This window comes from Hemicordylus capensis, chromosome 14, assembly GCF_027244095.1.
Source record: "Hemicordylus capensis ecotype Gifberg chromosome 14, rHemCap1.1.pri, whole genome shotgun sequence".
NCBI classification, from domain to species: Eukaryota; Metazoa; Chordata; class Lepidosauria; order Squamata; family Cordylidae; genus Hemicordylus; species Hemicordylus capensis.
The window spans coordinates 19,624,385-19,641,912 of NC_069670.1; the positions used below are offsets into that span (position 1 = coordinate 19,624,385).

The 17,528-nt window shown below is 44.7% G+C and overlaps 2 protein-coding genes across 9 annotated transcripts in view; one reads left to right on the plus strand and one right to left on the minus strand.

Annotated features, from left to right (window-relative positions):
- Positions 1–16,436, plus strand: part of LOC128337420 (uncharacterized) — a 36,088-nt gene extending 19,652 nt beyond the window's left edge. For 2 of the 8 annotated variants that reach the window (XM_053278400.1, XM_053278398.1), the window contains 6 exons: positions 5,710–5,845; positions 8,323–8,637; positions 13,436–13,753; positions 15,489–15,587; positions 15,681–15,730; positions 16,291–16,436. In XM_053278400.1, the coding sequence (XP_053134375.1) occupies positions 5,800–5,845; positions 8,323–8,637; positions 13,436–13,753; positions 15,489–15,587; positions 15,681–15,730; positions 16,291–16,320 (858 nt within the window). In that variant the 5' untranslated portion in view covers positions 5,710–5,799 and the 3' untranslated portion in view covers positions 16,321–16,436. Of the gene's footprint in view, positions 1–3,426; positions 4,016–5,095; positions 5,846–6,932; positions 6,997–8,322; positions 8,638–13,435; positions 13,754–15,488; positions 15,588–15,680; positions 15,731–16,290 lie in introns of those variants that run through there. The other 6 variants (XM_053278403.1, XM_053278399.1, XM_053278405.1 and 3 more) reach the window with 6 other exon arrangements.
- LOC128337422 (immunoglobulin lambda-1 light chain-like) lies at positions 331–9,946 on the minus strand. The gene is made up of 4 exons (XM_053278413.1): positions 9,938–9,946; positions 4,377–4,709; positions 3,568–3,882; positions 331–905 (listed from the first exon to the last, which is right to left on the minus strand). Exons 2-4 carry the CDS (start codon positions 4,645–4,647, stop codon positions 781–783), a joined length of 711 nt encoding a protein of 236 aa, XP_053134388.1. The 5' UTR covers positions 4,648–4,709; positions 9,938–9,946; the 3' UTR covers positions 331–780.
- Positions 16,437–17,528: the final 1,092 nt, after the last annotated feature.

A 17,528-nucleotide genomic window follows, 5' to 3' on the forward strand; every position in this document is an offset into this window, starting at 1 on the left:
GGCATAGACATGGTTCTGTTTATCCTCACAACAACTCTGTGAAGTAGGTTAGGCCGAGAGATACGTGTCACCCAGAGTTACCCAGCAAGTATCATGGCTGAATGGGGATTTGAACTCGGGTCTTCTTGCTCCTAGTCCAACACTCTAACCACTACCCTGATCATTTATCCCAGGGGTTCCCAACTCTACATAAAAGGATACCCATTCTGTCACAAACCTTATGTACCCCACGGTGTATGTGTGTGTATTTGTGTATGTGTGAATGCACACAAATGTATATGTTAGTTATGAGATAGGCTCATGAGTAATAATAATAATAACAACAACAACAACAACAACAACTTCTTTATTTGTTTGTTGCTCACAGCACAGCATTAGAACATGCTGTGTAAAAACACATAACACATATGTAAAAACACATAACACATGAAATCACAACACATATCTATGCATGTATATGCATATACACACATGCAAAATGCACTAAAAACAATTTAAATACTATTTTTAAAAAGTTAAACTTGTTTACTTTAAACAAGTTAAAGTAATCTTGTCCTATTAATTTCTAGAAGCCTGCTTATGCGCAACATACTTTGGATAAGCCAGTGGCCAGAGTTGCCCTTTTCATAACTGCAGCACTTAAATGTGTTTGTGTGTCTGTTAGGAGAGAGGCTACTACAATCTCTGGCTCGTTTTTTCCTGCACAAAGCAATACCTGGATCGGATAGGATTTGATATCCATCTTCTTATTGACTCCTAGGATGCGGTCACTGATCTTAGCTAGTTGCAAGGGCGGAGAAGAAGCCAAAGGAGAGGCAGCAGCAGCAGCAGAAATGCCAGGGCACGGGCAACACCCGGCAGCACCCAGGAGGTTAGGCAGGCCTCGTCTGCTGTAGAGGGACCACCTGGGAAGAAGAAAGGCGGGAAATCCTGACTCAGGAATTATTCCTCGTCTTGATGGAAAACGCAGCACAATTCAAACCTGCTCCCTGCCCAGATTAGACCCGGAGTTGTGTATCTATATTTTGCACTCAAAAACACAAGAATTCTGCTCCTGGAAAGGATGCTGGGTTCAGTGACCTGTGCAAAAAACGATTGTGCATTTTGTATTCGGCTTCTGCTCATCGTGGGGAAGGGCAGTGGGTTATGTGAGGGGATGAACCCTCCCTCCATCCCCTGGACCCTTGTTCAGCTGTCTTAGACACCACCAAGCACTGACCACAAACTTGCAGTCAGTCAGTCAGTCAAACTTTATTATAGTCATAGACCAGTCAAAGTAAATGACAACATCACAAAAATTCTGAACGTGTTTTGCATAACACATAACAGAACCTGGCCATTCTACTGGTGATCTCAGTGTCAAAGTTTGAAAGCTGGAAATTCAAGTAGAATTCATCCAAATGGCTAGGGAAATTTTGCAATAAACGAGAAACTAATCTTAATTGAGCGTCCATATAAAAAAAGACGGTGGTTTGTGCGGTGGTTTCAACAGCTCCAGAACCGAATGGACAGAGTCGGGAGGAAAAAGGTATTCCTTTAAACCTTCCTTCAAGAACAGCCGTTGGTAATGCATTGACACAAGCAAGTGTCAACGCACGTCCAACTTTGGGAATTAAGATATTACCTAAGTATATTCCCGGTTTAGTATCAATCAATTGGTTCCCTAAATAAATACTTCTAGAAAAATTGGCTGATTCAATTTGTAATTCCATATCCAAGATACGTTGCTTAATGACCCTCCTAGCCTGATCTATCCCCAGCTTAATAAGCTCATTTGGGAGAGACCATATTGGGCAAATTTGTTTTTAACCATGGACTTCCACTTAAAATTAAAGCCATTAATCATTATTAGAGAGACCAAGCCCACTTGAGTGAACACCAGTTTTAACCAAAACAAAAATGATACATCTCCAATAACAAGTCATCTCGCATTTGCCTTGGTGTTTTCGGAAAAAGTAGCTTAAAACCAGCATTTTAAAAACCCAGAAATACCTCAACATAAGCTAGAATTCGGAAGACAAAGCCCGATTTGTGTGTGGAGTGGGTCCAAGGATCTTGAAGGGACTTCGGGGTAAGTTTGGCTGGTGTGTGAACGCACATCACAGTCAAGGAGCTCTCCCTCTTTCTGGCTATGTGGGGGGCCCACAGAAACAAGGCTGTCTTTGGGGTGCCCCTCAACAGAGCCTTAAAAAAGACAGCTTATGCCCAAATGGAAAGTGTAAAGGGAAGTACCTCACAGAGCAGCCAGCTACCCTGCTAACTGGGCAAAGAGGCAGCTTTTAAATCACGATTCTCCTGTATTTAGCCAGAGGAGACCAACTGGCCCTATCCATCCCCAGCATAGAATCCCTCCAGTGGTGTCTGCCTTGTGTTTCCTTTTCAACTGTGAGCTCTTTGGGGACAGTGAACCATCTTATTTATTTATTTGTTGTTTCTCTTTCTATATAAACAGCTTGGGTCCAGGGTACTTAAGAGAGCTCCTTCTCTGTCGTGAAACCTGCTGCCTGTTAAGATCATCTGGGGAGGTCCGGCTACTGCTACCACCATCTCGTCTGGTGGTGACAGAGGACTAGGCCTTCTCTGTGGCTGCCCCAGGGCTCTGGAATGCACTCCCTGCCAAAATAAGAGCTTCTCGATCTCTGGCTGCTTTGAAAAATTCCTTCAAGACCTGCAACTGTCTTCTCAGGCTTTTAACCAAAATCAATTCCTAATGGTTTTGATTCTGTAAAATTGCTTTAATTCTTTTTATTTTGTTTTTACAGACTATTGGATTCTTTTATTATAGTTTATTTATTGAATTACAAAATTATTGTATTTTAAATTATGTACACCGCCTAGGGCTACACATATCAGGTGGTATATAAACATGATCAACTAAACTAACTTACTAACTGCTTTGAGAACTTTTGCTGAAAAGCAGCATATAAATATTCGCAGTATATTGCTCCGTCTCTCATGCCGATTCAGCTAGTCCAATTGGGCTAGTATCAATAAAAATAGTGGTCCCCTACCCTGCAATCCCAGCATATTGAGGGACAGATGTTCTGATTCAGTCTACCATGTCAAAATGGTGTCTGCAGGCTCCCTTAGAGGCTTACCATCATTAAGCTAACGAGAGGAATGGGAGAAGCAGCACTGGGTGCTGTTGGACTCTGGGGTTCCATCTTGATGTTCCTCAGCACGGCTTCTGCTTCCTGCGAGATTTATGCCCTACTCTCTCAACCTTTACAGTCCATTGTAAATAGACAGATGTGTGAATTCACCACAACCACGAGGCTGCTGTGCTGTCTCCTCCAAAGGAAATGGATGCTTCAGAAGTTGACCCAAACACCCCATCAGTCGGGGAATTATCCAATTATCAGTCAGGGAATTATTAGCCCCCCTTATGAACTTCTATGCTTTGCTAATGTGGCAGGGAGGTGTTTTGGAATGCAGAGGAGCCTTCCGGACATGCAGATTTACTGACTGCATGACAGATCTGACGGAAGGAAGAGCTGCTCTCTAAGTCTTGCGTGTGACAATGGCCAGGATTTTTACAACACTGGAGTCCCATGCAAAATTACCCACCCGCATAGAATGTGGCATTCTTCTTCACGCTCTTGCTGGAAGAATTGAACCTGACTTCACATGTGAAGAGCTTTCCCCTCGTCTCCAAGTCCATGGGGATGGATAGGAGACTGATGAAGGTCAAGGAGCCGCTGCTGTTTCTTGCCAAGAAAGTCTCTCCTTCTTGCTGGAGATCTCTGGAGATGTTCCAGGACACCTGGACCAAGTTGGACGCTCCATGGACCGCGCAAGCAAGATAGTCTCTCTGCACAGATAGGGATCCTGGGTGTGCAGATGGGAACAAAAGCATCACCCAGGTGCTTGTGGTGTAACTGTCTGAGGAGGAAAAGGAAGTGGAGAGTTCAGTAAGAAGAGCCCTCTCCTCAGGCCAGTATCTCAGAACTTTGTCGAAATGCCTGGTTTGCAAACTATCTTCCAGGGATCCCAGAGTTTGCAGAGCGGCCTTTGGGTAAGGCCCCATCTTTAGTGGGAGCGAGGGTAGGATGTTCTCACTTTGGGCTGGGCACTTGAGAAGGCCAGAGCAGTGTGAGGAACAGACTCACGCTGCTTCCTGCGTTCCCACAATCCAAGCCCAAAGGGAAAATGGTGGTGCAGTTGGGCACACCAGCATTTGCCTGGCTGTCACCAGCAGAGCAGAATCCCACCTCCACCCAATGGGGACTAAAAACCAGCATAGGGAGCTCCTGCTATGCAGGGGGTTGTGATGAGAACCGGCCTCTATTGCATTGCACATGGTTGGGGTTCTTAGAGCGCCAACGTGTCCTTTTCACCCAGCACTGCTGTTGCAAAAATCCGCCCTGCTTCCTTACCTCCTACAATCAGGGAAGTCCCATTGCTGAAAGACATTCTTGAAAAATCGAGCCGTTTGCCGCAGAAATATAGACCAGAATCCGTCATTTGAGACCTGGAGATTTCCAACGTCACCTTGTGTCCTTTTGCTTTGCAACCAAATTTACCTGTAGTCCCACGATAGCAATGCTCAATTAAAAGGGGTATTTCGCCATCTCCTCTTCTGTACCAACTGAATGAATGCCCATCATCTTCGATGCTTTCTGTTGAAGTGCACGAGATCTCAGCCATGCTCCCATGATCCACAAATTGGATCCGCTGGGTCTGATACAATAATGACTGGGCATGTACCACTGTGGAGGCACAATAGGGAATGTTGCAATAGTCATTATCACCCTTTTGCCTCTAATTAATTAATTAATTGATTAATTATTGTCCCACGGCATTTTACAAACCTTAATAAAATTCCACAAAACCACTTTAAAATATCAAAATCTATTAGGACCATTTTTAAAGACCCCATAAAAACACGAAAAACTGTGTTGTGTTTGTGTGTGCTATCACAAAAAGAATTTAGGAAGAATTCAAGAAGCAACTGGATGTTCTTCCCAAATTCTCTACACTCTGCCAGAAAACCCCCAACAGCACCTAAATGCAAAGTTAAGAACGTGCAAAGTACTTCAGCAAAACTCCCCTCAAGTCCCACCTGTCTCACTTCTCAGAGGCATTAAGATTTGGGTTAAGGTGGAAGAACTGTTACCTGCGGAGGAGAAAACAAAGTATCTGGCCAACAGCATCGCTGACAACACCACACCGAGCCACACACACACTGTTCAGCTTCAAGGAAAGTGTCTTATACATGACACAAATTTCTTGTGAAGGAGCACCTCCATGTGGGTGGAGCAGTGAGGAACTGGGTGCCATTAAGAAAGGCCAGGAGGCTTCACTCCTAGTCAGACACCGAGGTGGAACCAACCCCTGCTGTTTAACAGAGTCCCCACTACCTGAAGCTCAATTATTACAGCCAAGGCAGGACTACAGAATCGTGCTTCGCAGGACCAACTATCAGGTTTTGCTTCCCCAATTTTTCCATGGGTGATCTGCTCTCATATCTGAAGGTGTGCTGTGCCATTAAATTCCAACTGCCAGCTATTTTGGAGAGCAAAGTTCTTAGCCATTTATCAATGCCTTTTTACTAAGAGTTGGGGAGGATTTCTGTTTTAACTGCCAGGCTGGAATATGTCTTCTTAAAACCTCTCTGCTCGTATTTTTTTGAGTAGCCTTTGCAGTGGTCTGTGTCTGTGCAGGGCAGAGATGGGTTACATCTCCCTGCCTTCATCTTTGTGCCCACAGAAACCGTCAGAAGAGTAAAGACATCACAGCGCATGGGACCAAGAAGAGATCCTTCTGCTTCAGAATTCAAGTATTGAAGAGGATGACAGCATGTTTTCTTTCCATGTTGCTGGGATGATCCTACTAGCTCTGCACAGTAAGTATTTTTGAAACGCATCCCTCTCCTATGATTTCTTCTCTTACAGTGACCCATCTCAGCACAGCCTTGAAAAACACCAAGATATATCCAGAAAACAGAGATGAATTGACATGATTGTCATAACATCAAACTGATCCTTTTTAGTAGTGTGTGTGTGAGTGGGGGGGGGATAAAAATCTATTTATTTGTTTGTTTGTTTGTTTATTTATTTATTTGATTTCTATACCACCCTTCCAAAAATTGCTCAGGGCGGTTTACACAGAGAAATAACAAATAAATAAGATGGATCCCTGTCCCCAAAGGGCTCACAATCTAAAAAGAAACATGAGATAGGCACCAGCAACAGCCACTGGAGGGATGCTGTGCTGGGGGTGGATAGGGCCAGTTACTCTCCCGCTGCTCAATAAAGAGACTCACCACGTTAAAAGGTGCCTCTTTGCCAAGTTAGCAGGGGCAAAATATGGTTTATAATGTTTATATAGCACATTCCACTGTTGAAAAAGTGTCAGGTAAACTGTTTCAGCAGTCAGTTAATTACCTCATCTCATTTTTGGTGGTGGCAATCTGTCTATAGAATAGCCCCCCCAGTGAGGCTTGTCTGGGGCTTTTATGCACAGCAAGTTTTACCGCGAGTTTATGGGGAGGCTTTACTGCGAACTCGAAGTTGTTCCCCAAACCCGACACAAATAGTGGATTTTTTTTACCCCGGATATAAATCGGGTTATGTTCTAATGCACAGCGAAAACCCCCAATTGTGTGTGAACTGCTTCCCAGTAACTCTCGGGACTTCGGGGTAAATCTAACCAATATGTGAACGCACCCCCCTCCATTCCGGAGGAGATGCGAGTGAAAGGGCTTCCAAAGCCCCGTGTGAAAAGCTCTGTGTGTTTTTCACACAGGGCTTTTAGCTCCCATCTCTTCCAAAATGGAGGCGGTGTAGCCACCTATTGGCCAGATTTACCCCAAAGTCCCTACAAGCTATCAGGGAGCACTTCACACACAATTCAAGTTTTTCATTGAGTGTAGTAGCTCCATTTATAACCAGGGTAAAAAAATACACTTTTGCATCAGTTTTGTGGGGCAACTTGGAACTCACAGCAAAGCCTTGTAGTAAACTCACGATAAAATGCCCTGGCATTGTCACTTAGGTGAAGACCTTGCTGTTCACTCAGGCTTTTAAAAACTGATTTTTAAAAAAGTTTTAAAAAGTTTTGTACTGTATTTTGCATTTTGCATTATAATTTGTTTTGTGTTATTTGTTTTATTTTGCATTATTATTTGCATTGTTTTGTGTTTTAATTGGATGTTTTTACTGTTGTGTTGTTGTGAAACACCCAGAAAACCATTATTATCAACAATAATGAGCTAACAAATAAAGTTGTTTATTATTTTTGTTGTGTTGTTAATTATTGAAAAATGAATGCATATTTTTAAATAAATTTCTGCTCTAACACTAGAGATTGGGACAAACGAATCCTGGTGAATCTATTCAGGCAATAGTTTAAAAATTCGAGTGATAACATTTGTTTGCCAGAAAAACTAGCGAGTTATTTCCATTTTCAAGATCCAAAGCTGTAGCTTTAAGCAAACATCTTTGGAACGTCATTCAAAAGAAATGAGTTGGACTTCATGTAGTTTAATGTAGGAATTGGGATGTTCAGTTCTTGTGAAGTGATGCTAACTTGTTTGCTTGCTTGCTGGTTGAGTGAATAAGTATTGCCCAGCCTGTCTGTCAATCTTCTTATCTTTCTCGCAATAGCCCTGTGAGATAGGCTTTTATTCACCCTCATTTTACTGATCTGCAGAGGGAGCCGTGATTTTTCAAAATTTTGGCACTTGATCTATTGCAGAGTTGAAGTAAATGCAAATAATTCCAGGGTAGATTCTTTCTCTCTCTCACTCTCAGGCCCTTCGGCGGGGAGGTTCTCTGTAAGTAACCACGTGTGCACTGTCTAAAGGAGTCATTGAGCCGGGCAGGGCAAACGGATGCATTTTGGAATCACTTATGAAAATGCACCATATCAAACAGTTGGGTCCTGTGCTGTAGTGCACAGTTAATGCCCGTGGAAATACTGAGAGCTTCTCCCAAGGATATCCTGGTATTGCCAGCATGCAGCCAGGCAGTTATACAGATCACATGTGTGACCAAGCCCAACCTGCAGTTGTCCCGATTAGCTATTTCAGTGGGCACGGGAGTAGCCTATGGGCTGCAGAAACCCACTAGTCTACTAGTCTGTGGCGAGTGAAAAATGATGCCTGAAAAAAGTCCTAATGAGCAATGTACCAACATAGCTTGACGAGTAAAATATTTTGTCTGGCTGATAAACTGAGCCAGCGTTTCTTCACCCCTGTGCATGAGGACTAGAAGCATAAGATGTGCTGCAGGGATGCATTGTGGGATTTGTGTGCTCAGTTTTTCCTTGGCTTAGTTTTATACCAGCCCAAACAAAGAGTTCCTTTGCTTCCCTGTACAGCTGCTGAAACACAGAGAGAGATAGAAATCCTGCGAAAGCTGGCGCAGAAATCGGCATCTTCTGGTGAGACTGTAGAGATTGACTGTGACCTTCCAGATGGGGTGGCTCATATATCGAAGATTACCTGGTACAAGGAGGAACAAGGCAAAATCTTGGAGCCGATTAATACATCCAGAATCCCAACAAGAAGTTACCCAAGGAAGGTGAAGCTGGCCATCAGAAATGTGAAAAGGAGTGACAGTGGGGTGTATTACTGTGCCACCAGTATCAATGAGATGTTCACATTCTTGAGCGGGATGAGGCTGATCATCTCTGGTGAGTGGTCCAGGGGCTTTTCAAAATTGTTAGCAGCTTTTGAATGCCTCTTTGGATCAACTGAATAGGCCCTCTAGCTAGCTCACAGGTTTCAGAAAGATAGCACACAAAATATGATCTAAAGTCACGTTAAGACATGGGACTTGTTCATACAACAAAGAATAGCGCTGGAGACGCCTCCTACTCCAGTTCAGGAGCTGTGCAAGCTCCTGTTTGCCAGTGGTCTGTAGAGGTGGTCTTACCCCTGGACTTCCAGGATGAAGTCCAGGGCCTCCACAGCCCTGGGGCCCCTCAAATCCGCTTTAGTTTGTCCCGGGTGGTGTGGTCACCTGGCCAAGCATGATGATGCTTAATTTGCAGGGGAGGGGGAGCCTCCAACGGCCTTTCGGGGCAGGCTCTCAAATTACCTAGGTGTCTGTCTGGTTGTCTGTCAAAAGCAAGGTTAGAGGCATGGTCAGTAATTGGGTCAAAGAGCTTTTTGTGCTGTCTAGCTGTGGAGGAAAGCAGGGTGTTTTTCACACAAGGCTTTTAAAGCCCTTGAGCTCGCATCTCCTACAGAATTGAAGTGTGCGTTCACATATTGGGCAGATTTACCCCCCAAGTCCCTGCGAACTATCGGGGAGCACTTCTAACACCATTTGAGTTTTTCACTGTGCGCTAAGAGTGCAGCCTGATTTATATCCAGTGTAAAAAATTCCACTTTCAGAGATGGTTTTTTGGGGACAACTTCAGGTTTGCAATAAAGCCTCACGGTAAAGCCTGCTGTGTGAAGAACGTCCTGGTCTTGCAAGCATGAAGAGCAAGCATGAATTGTCCCCTTTGCTAAGCAGGGTCCGCCCAACTTTGCATTTGGATGGGTGACTACATGTGAGCCCTGTCTGCGGTAAGATATTCCCTTCAGGCAGGAGTTCCCAACTTGTGGTACTCCAGATGATGCTGAAATACAACACCAGACATCCCCAACCACAGTAAGTTGTATCTGGAATATCCAGACATGGCTGGGAAGGACCCCTGCTTGAAACCTTGGGAGAGTTGCTGCCAATCAGTGTAGGCAATACTGAGCTAGATGCACCAAGGGTCTGACTCAGCATTCAGCAGTGTTCTATGTCCCTATGTACAGGGCCGGGCTGGGGGCACTGAGAGGGCGGTGGAATGTATGTGGGGAGGGTGCCAGGTTTAGAGCCGAATAGGTACAGTAATTAGGGTGGGAGTTGGGGTACAGGGGCATCTCATGGGTAGGGCGCACCGGGAATATACCCTGTTGCCCTGTGAGCCAGTCCGAGGCCTGCCTATGAAGCACCTGGGTACTGCTGCTCAACAGGAGGGAGTCTATGAGTTCCACAGGAAATGCCGGGTGCTTCCTGTCTGGACCCAGTAACCTGCTGATTGGTCCATCAGCCATAGAATATAATCTCTTGTCTCCTTCTTTTTGACTTCTTCTTGAAATGCCATCCATGGCGGGGTGGGAGGTTTCAAACACGGCTCTGTATCAAACAACTTTTTCTAATGAAATTATTCCTTCCACTTCTCTCAGATCTCCCCAAACTCCTTCAGTGGATTCCTTTACATGCTTGAAGTCCCACTGCCTAGGTCACTGGCTTCCTGCTTCTAACGCATTTCATGTTGTTTTTTAGCCACAGGCTGCTCAGATGCTATCTTCACTTGCTCTGCTATTTTGCCCACATTGGGGTTTTCTTTGTTCTCTGCACTTGGGTAGGACTTGCACTATTCAAAGGAATCTTTCTTTCCTTTTACAGCTTCCTTGACTCTGCTGGTTAACCACACTGGCATCCTCTAAAATTTGTTCTTATAGCTTAAATAAAATATCATTATTTTAAAAGAGAGACTGGTCACGGTTCTCACTCAAACGTATTTCAGAGTGGCTGCTGCAAGATGGCCTTCTCCTTGAAAGCACCGTAACCTGCACTTTATTCATATTTATTATTTAACCTATTTATTTGACATATTTGTATACCGCCCAAAACTCGCATCTCTGGGCAGTTTACAGTAAAGCAATTCAAATTACAACAGAGTAAAAAGGTTAAAACATGACAACAATTTAAAGAATTTAAACCACGTTTTAATTAAATACTATTAAAACAGTATTTAATTGAAAGCTTGGGTGAACAGATGCATCTTTAAGAGTTTTTAAAAGTTGTCAGAGATGGGGAGGCTTTTATTTCAGCAGGGCGCACATTCCAAAGCCTTGGGGCAGCAACGGAGAAGGCCCGTCCCTTCTCCCAACTAAATTTGGCTAACCGAATAATGGTGTGTTTAAATATGGTTCTACCTCACATGGTAGCTGAATCACTATCCTGACCGGCTCTGCTGGATAAATATTATATACCACATAACTTAAAAGCAACACAGCTCACAATGGTTTCTTTCTCTTTTTTTGGTTTTCACAAGGTGGCATCCGCCATGGCCAACTGGTCTGTGACAGCAATAAATATTTTGATTTTGTTTCTACCATGGCCAGCTACCTGATCCACTGGGGGAGTTCAGTGTTCCCACAGCCCTCTCCTTTCGCTAGTGCCTCATGAAGTGGATTTGGGCTGGTGTGGTGGAAATCCCTCTTTCCTTCTTGTCTGGCCTGTTTCTTGATGCTTGGGCTAACCCAAAGTAGCAGCTTGTCTTCTGCTAATTGAACAAAAGAGGCACCTTTTTAAAATGGTTATTTTCTTTACTGAGCAGCGGGAGAGCAACTGGCCTTATCCATCCCCAGCACAGCATCCCTCCAGTGGTGATTATCTTAGGTTTCTTTTTTAGATTGTGAGGTTTCTTTTTATATTGTGAGCCCTTTGGAGACAGCGAACCAGCATGGTGTAGTGGCTAGAGTGCTGGACTAGGACCAGAGAGACCCGAGTTCAAATCCCCATTTAGCCATGAGGCTTGCTGGGTGACTCTGGGCCAGTCACTTCTCTCTCAGCCTCACCTACTTCACAGGGTTGTTGTGAGGAGAAACCTAAGTATGTAGTACACCACTCTGGGTTCCTTGGAGGAAGAGCGGGATATAAAATGTAAAAATAAAAAATGTAAAAATAAATATATCTATATCTATTAGGGGTGTGAATTTTGGAATTTTTTTGTTTCGATTTGTATCCGAATCAAAACACCCCCGTTTTGTTTTGCACCCAAATTTTCTGAATCCGAATCAGCCCTGTTTTGTTTTGGAGCCGAATTTTCTGAATCCGAATCGATTTGGATTTTTTAAAAGGGTCCCAGGGCAAAAAGAGTGGGTGGTGTTGGTAGTGTCCAATGGATGGAAGCTACCACCCAAATTTCAAAGGAATTAGGCAAAGGGCTGATTTTTTGTGAATTTTTTTAGTTTAAACATCTTTAAGAATTTTCCCATAGGGAATAATGGGGATTCCAGCAAATGTATCACTTCAAATCAAGGGGAAAGGGATGACCCAGAGCGGAGTGTGGTGGGTGGTAGTGCCCAATGGGGGCAAGGAAACTTCCAGAATTATCTCAAAAGAATTAGGAACATAGGAAACTGCCATATACTGAGTCAGACCATTGGTCTATCTAGCTCAGTATTGTCTTCACAGACTGGCAGCGGCTTCTTCAAGGTTGCAGGCAGGAATCTCTCTCAGCCCTATCTTGGAGAAGCCAGGGAGGGAACTTGAAACCTTCTGCTCTTCCCAGAGCGGCTTCATCCCCTGAGGGGAAGATCTTGCAGTGCTCACACATCAAGTCTCCCATTCATATGCAACCAGGGCAGATCCTGCTTAGCTATGGAGACAAGTCATGCTCAACCACAAGACTAGTTCTCCTTTCCATTGGGCAAAGGGCTGATCTTTTGTGAATTGTTGAAGTTTACGTGTCTTTTAAGATTTCTCCCATAGGGAATAATGGAGGTTTCAGCAGCCCCATAATTCCACTTGGGGGGCACTGGGGTTTCCCAGAGCGAGGGGTTGTGTAGTGCACATAGGGTGCCAACCACCTCCATTCCCACAAGCCCTTGGGGTACTGGGTTTTGTGTTTCTGAGGTGTTCATTGTAGATTCTCTGCTAGCATATGAGATTTTCAGTGAAAAACAAGAATCCACTCTCATATGCTACCAGAGAATCTACACACAGAACACCACAGAAACAACAGAACCCAGCACCCCATGGATTAGCAACCCTTCCCCTGGCCAATGTGGGGTCAGTAAAAAGTGGCAAGAAGCAAAAGAGCCAATGGGGAACAAGGAGGGAATTGTCAGCAGGTCAGCCCATGATTTAGGTCACCAATCAGAAGGCTGGGAGGGTGGGAAATTCAAAGAGATGTCAAACACAAAATGGAGACTGACTCAGAGATCACCACAAAATGGAGGTCCGAAACAACAAAATGTTTTGTAGCCGAAACAGGGACGTTTTGTTTTGTATACAAAACTTTTGGATCTGGAAAATGGGTGGTTTGTTTTGTATACAAAACACCCGAAACAGGCTGTTTTGGGTACAAAACGTTTTGTATCTGAAACGTTTCACACATCCCTAATATCTATCTATGTCTATCTATCTGTAAACCTCCTTGGGAACTGTTGTTGAAAACCGGTATATAAATATTTATCATATTCGTAACCAAGAAATGGATCTTTGATTTGAGTGTTTATATTTGTGTTACCTCCTTTAGCCCTTAAATATTTGGCTTTGTTTTGCATCCAAAGTTAGGCATGCCCACCTTTTAATTTCAATGGGCCTTCCTTGAGTAAGGTTCATCGAGAGGACCGTTGCTATTACAGAATCTAAGAAATGGGACAAGACCAACATCTGCAAATGATCTGTGATTAACTTTCTCTATGCTCTTTTAGATACTCCAGAGCCCAGCTCTTCCATCCTAGTCCCCTCCTCCTCGGAGGGGGCTCAGCATAAGGACAGTTTCCCCCTGTTCTGCCTCTTCCATGATGCAAACTTTGCTTGGGATACTGTCTTTTGGACAATACTTGGGAACACTTTTCAGGAGCAGAAGGATGGCGACATGATTGATGGGGAAGGCGTCTTCAACATCTGGAGTTTACAACTGATTCCCCCAGAGTTCTGGACCCAAGAGATGTCTTACTCCTGCTCAGACCAAGAGAACAGAAGCATCAGCACTGTGGTCCCCACAAACACAGTGCCCACAGACCCAGGTACAGGAAGATGGAACAGCTAATTCAATCCTTCTGTGGGGGAATGTGTATTATAATGGCTAAACTCTCCCCTATGTGGTCTATCTATCTATCTATCTGGTTGCTAAGAATCAACACCGACTTGATGGCACTCAATCAATCAATCAATCAATCAATCAAACAAACAAACAAACAAACAAACAAACTCTCTCCATTATGCACAGCCCTGGGGTATAATTTTCCACCTACACACACACACACACACAATCTGTAGCCTAGGAGGGCGTTGCAGGCTGAAAGGCTAGCAAAGGAGAAAGGAAGGTGTTGTTCAAGGGAGGAAGAAACCTGGGCTTCAACAGTGGATCTGAGGGAGTGAAGGTCATGGGCAAGAGTAAACTGGGATAGGAGGAAAGGAGGGAGAAGGAGGAGGGTTGGTCTTGTGGTAAGTTGTGCCGCTGAGTCAGTGTTGACTCCTGGCGACCACAGAGCCATGTGGTTTTCTTTAGTAGAATACAGGAGGGGTTTATCATTGCCATGAATTGTCCCCTTTGCTAAGTAGGGTCCACCCTGGTGTGCAGTTGAGTGGGAGGCTACACATGAGCGATGTAAGATATTCCCCTTAGGGGACGGGGCCGCTCTGGGAAGAGCACCTGCCTGCTTGCATGCAGAACTTTCCAAGTTCCCTCCCTGGCAAAATAGGGCTGAGAGAGACTCCCGCCTGTAACCTTCACTTTGAACTACACTCATGGCATTGAGGGAAGCAGCCCTTCCCCTCTGCTCTCCGCTTTTGTTTTGAAACAAGTTCACATGGCATGCCTCCATGTTTTCCTTCTAGCCAATGGGGGGTGGGGGGAGAGAGAGCTTCCTAAAGAGCTACATCTGCATTTCTAAAGAGAACATCACTCTTATCATGCTAATGATTCTGTGTCAGTGCCTCTCTGTATTTGCTCAGGTGTTTTCAGGAAAAGTAGCTTAAAATCAGCATTTTAAAAATCCAGAAATATGTCAAGATAAGCTAGAATTTGCATCACAAAGCCTGATTTGTGTGTAGAGTGGGTCCAAGGATCTCAAAGGGACTTCGGGGTAAATTTGGCTGGTGTGTGAGAATGCACACACTCTCCTCTGAAGTAGATTTGGGCCCCCCGAATCCAATCCTGATGGAGTGTGCCAGTTGACATATTCACTGGATTTAATCTGACCTCCCTGTTGGCTATCAGGGACCAGGACAGACAGGACTTTGATTCTCTCCAAATGGAGGCTGCTAACTTCTAGCTTAGCCCGCCCGAGTTATGTCTGGGGTAAAAAAAATCCTCTATTTCCAGACGCTTTTGAAAAAAACTCTGGGGCTTCTGCTTTCTCCAAAAGTGTTGATGGAGGTGCTGATGGCTATGCGAATAGTCCATCTAACCCCTCGAATTAAAATGCCTCGAATCTGCTGTGAAGCAGATTCCCTCTTCAGATACCCCGAGGCATTGAGCCATATGTGAAAAACCTCCTGATGATCTTAATGAGCGGTGGGGAACTTGCAGGGAAAGGTGTTCTCTTAAGTAAGCTGTTCAGGGCCTTAAAGGTGATGACCAGCACTTTATATTTCACCCAGAAACATTTCATCAGCCAGTGCAACTGCTTAAGAACAGACATGATGTGGTCAAATGCCTTGATCACTTGCCCTTCTGCTCTGCTCTAGATGGCCTCTTGTGTAATCTGGCAGCTGACTACCATTTCTCTCTCTCTCTTTCACTTTCTCTTTTTAAAGGGAGATGCAGTCCCATTTTATATTATGCGGTGCCTTGCATTCTCATCCTCCTGTTGATCCCACCTCTGGCCCTCCTCATCAGAAAGCATCTTGCCAGAGGTAACGCACTCCATAAGAGAAATTGCACAATATCCGGCCACAGTTCAAATATAACTCAAAATCCCTTCTCTTTTTCGGTTCTTCCCCACACAGGGCATGAAAAGCAGCCAGCAAATCAAATGCCCATGACGGAAATCACACAGGTAACTGGCATCTTTAGCTGCCAACATTTCAGAAATATGTGTTGGCCATCAGTATTTCCAAGAGCAGCTTGGAAACCTCGGGGAAATCCCGTGTGTGGATGAGAAAATATGGCAGAGCTAAGAAGTGCGGTGGGGGGGGGATGTGGGGCTGAGATGGTGGGGGGGGGGCTGAGATGGCAGAGGATGTTTATGAAGGGATTTGGCCATGTCACATGACTCGGCTTGCAGGTGGCAGCTTGCCTAGTTACCTGTGGCGAGGAAAGATGGCGTCCAGGTGACCAGGCACTGAAGCGTTTTAAACTGGAAGAGAGTTTGTCTTTCTTTTTTTCTTCCAGGCCCTTAATAGGCCACAATAACAATGGGAGATATGGGTGGGCGGGTGCTAAAGCAAACATATTTCCACGCCAGTAATCGTGGACAGATCTGCAAAATGGTGCAAAGAAACCCATTTAGTTTGTAGTGCATCCCTTCTGCATATTCATGTATTTCTCAGTTGTTTCTCCAAGAGAAATGGACCAAGATGGCAAACAAGCCTTTGAACTGCCCGTTTTCTGTTCTAGGATTATGCGGAACTCCAGTGCAGCAGGTGAAATGGCTGGCGAGACCAGGAAGGCAGGGCAGCAGCAGGAGAAGCAAATGCCAACATTTAACATTTCCCCCTTGCTACATGTTGATGTTTGCATTAAAGGCAACCTTTTCTACATTATTTGCTTTACTATTTATTATACCTTGTATTTCTGTCCTACCTAATATGGGCATCTCCAGGCGGTTTGATGATGTCACCATCCTCACTCTCATGATTGGCTTTACTCTGATGGGCATGAGACTGCTTCATACCTGCTTCATTTTGAGCCTCATCACCCATTGAGATCATCCAGAGAGGTTCGTCTCCAGTTGCCACCGGCCCGTCTGATGGCCACATGGGGGACGGGCCTTCTCTGTTGCTGCCCCGAGACTGTGGAATGTGCTCCCTACTCAAATACGAGCCTCCCCATCTCTGACAACTTTTTAAAAGCTTTTTGAAGGCTTACCTCTTCACCCAAGCCTTTTAATCTGATTCCGGTTTTAAATTGTTTTAAGGTTTTTATTTTCTGTGTTTTAACCTGTTCTGTGTCACTGCAAGTTGCCCAGAGATGAAAGTTTGGGGTGGTGTACAAATATGATAACTAAATGAAATGAAACAAATACTATATATCTGCTATGCACTGTGTGATGTGTGCTGGAGGAATTGTCCCCTTTGCTAAGCAGGGCCCACCCTGGTTTGCATTTGAATGTGAGCACTGTACAATATTCCTCTGAGGGGATGGAGCTGTTTTGGGAAGAGCACCCACCTTCTTGCATGCAAAAGATTCCAAGTTCCCTCCCTGACATCTCCAAATAAGGCTGAGAGAGACTCTTGCCTGCAACCTTGGAGAAGCCACTGCCAGTCTGGGTAAACAATACTAAGTTAGATGGATGGACCAATGGTCTGACTCAGTATATGGCAGCTTTCTTTGTTCCCAGGAGAGACTTGCCCCCACCCCACTGCAAAAATACCTGCTTCCAAGCAGCAATTGAGGTTGACTTAATAGGCCGCTCTCAGAGGTCCGACTTCCCCCAGCCTGTATGAGACAGCCACAAGCTCAGCAAAACTGATACCGCAAATGTTTTTCTCAGAAGAGCCCAGACACCTCTCTGGCAGTCAGGTTTCAGTGCTAGCAAAATGAGGCCTACAAGAACTGCCACACTAAGTTCCACCCACAAAAAGGTTTTGTTTAGTGTTCCACCCACACTAAGTTCCACCCACACGAAGCTGGGC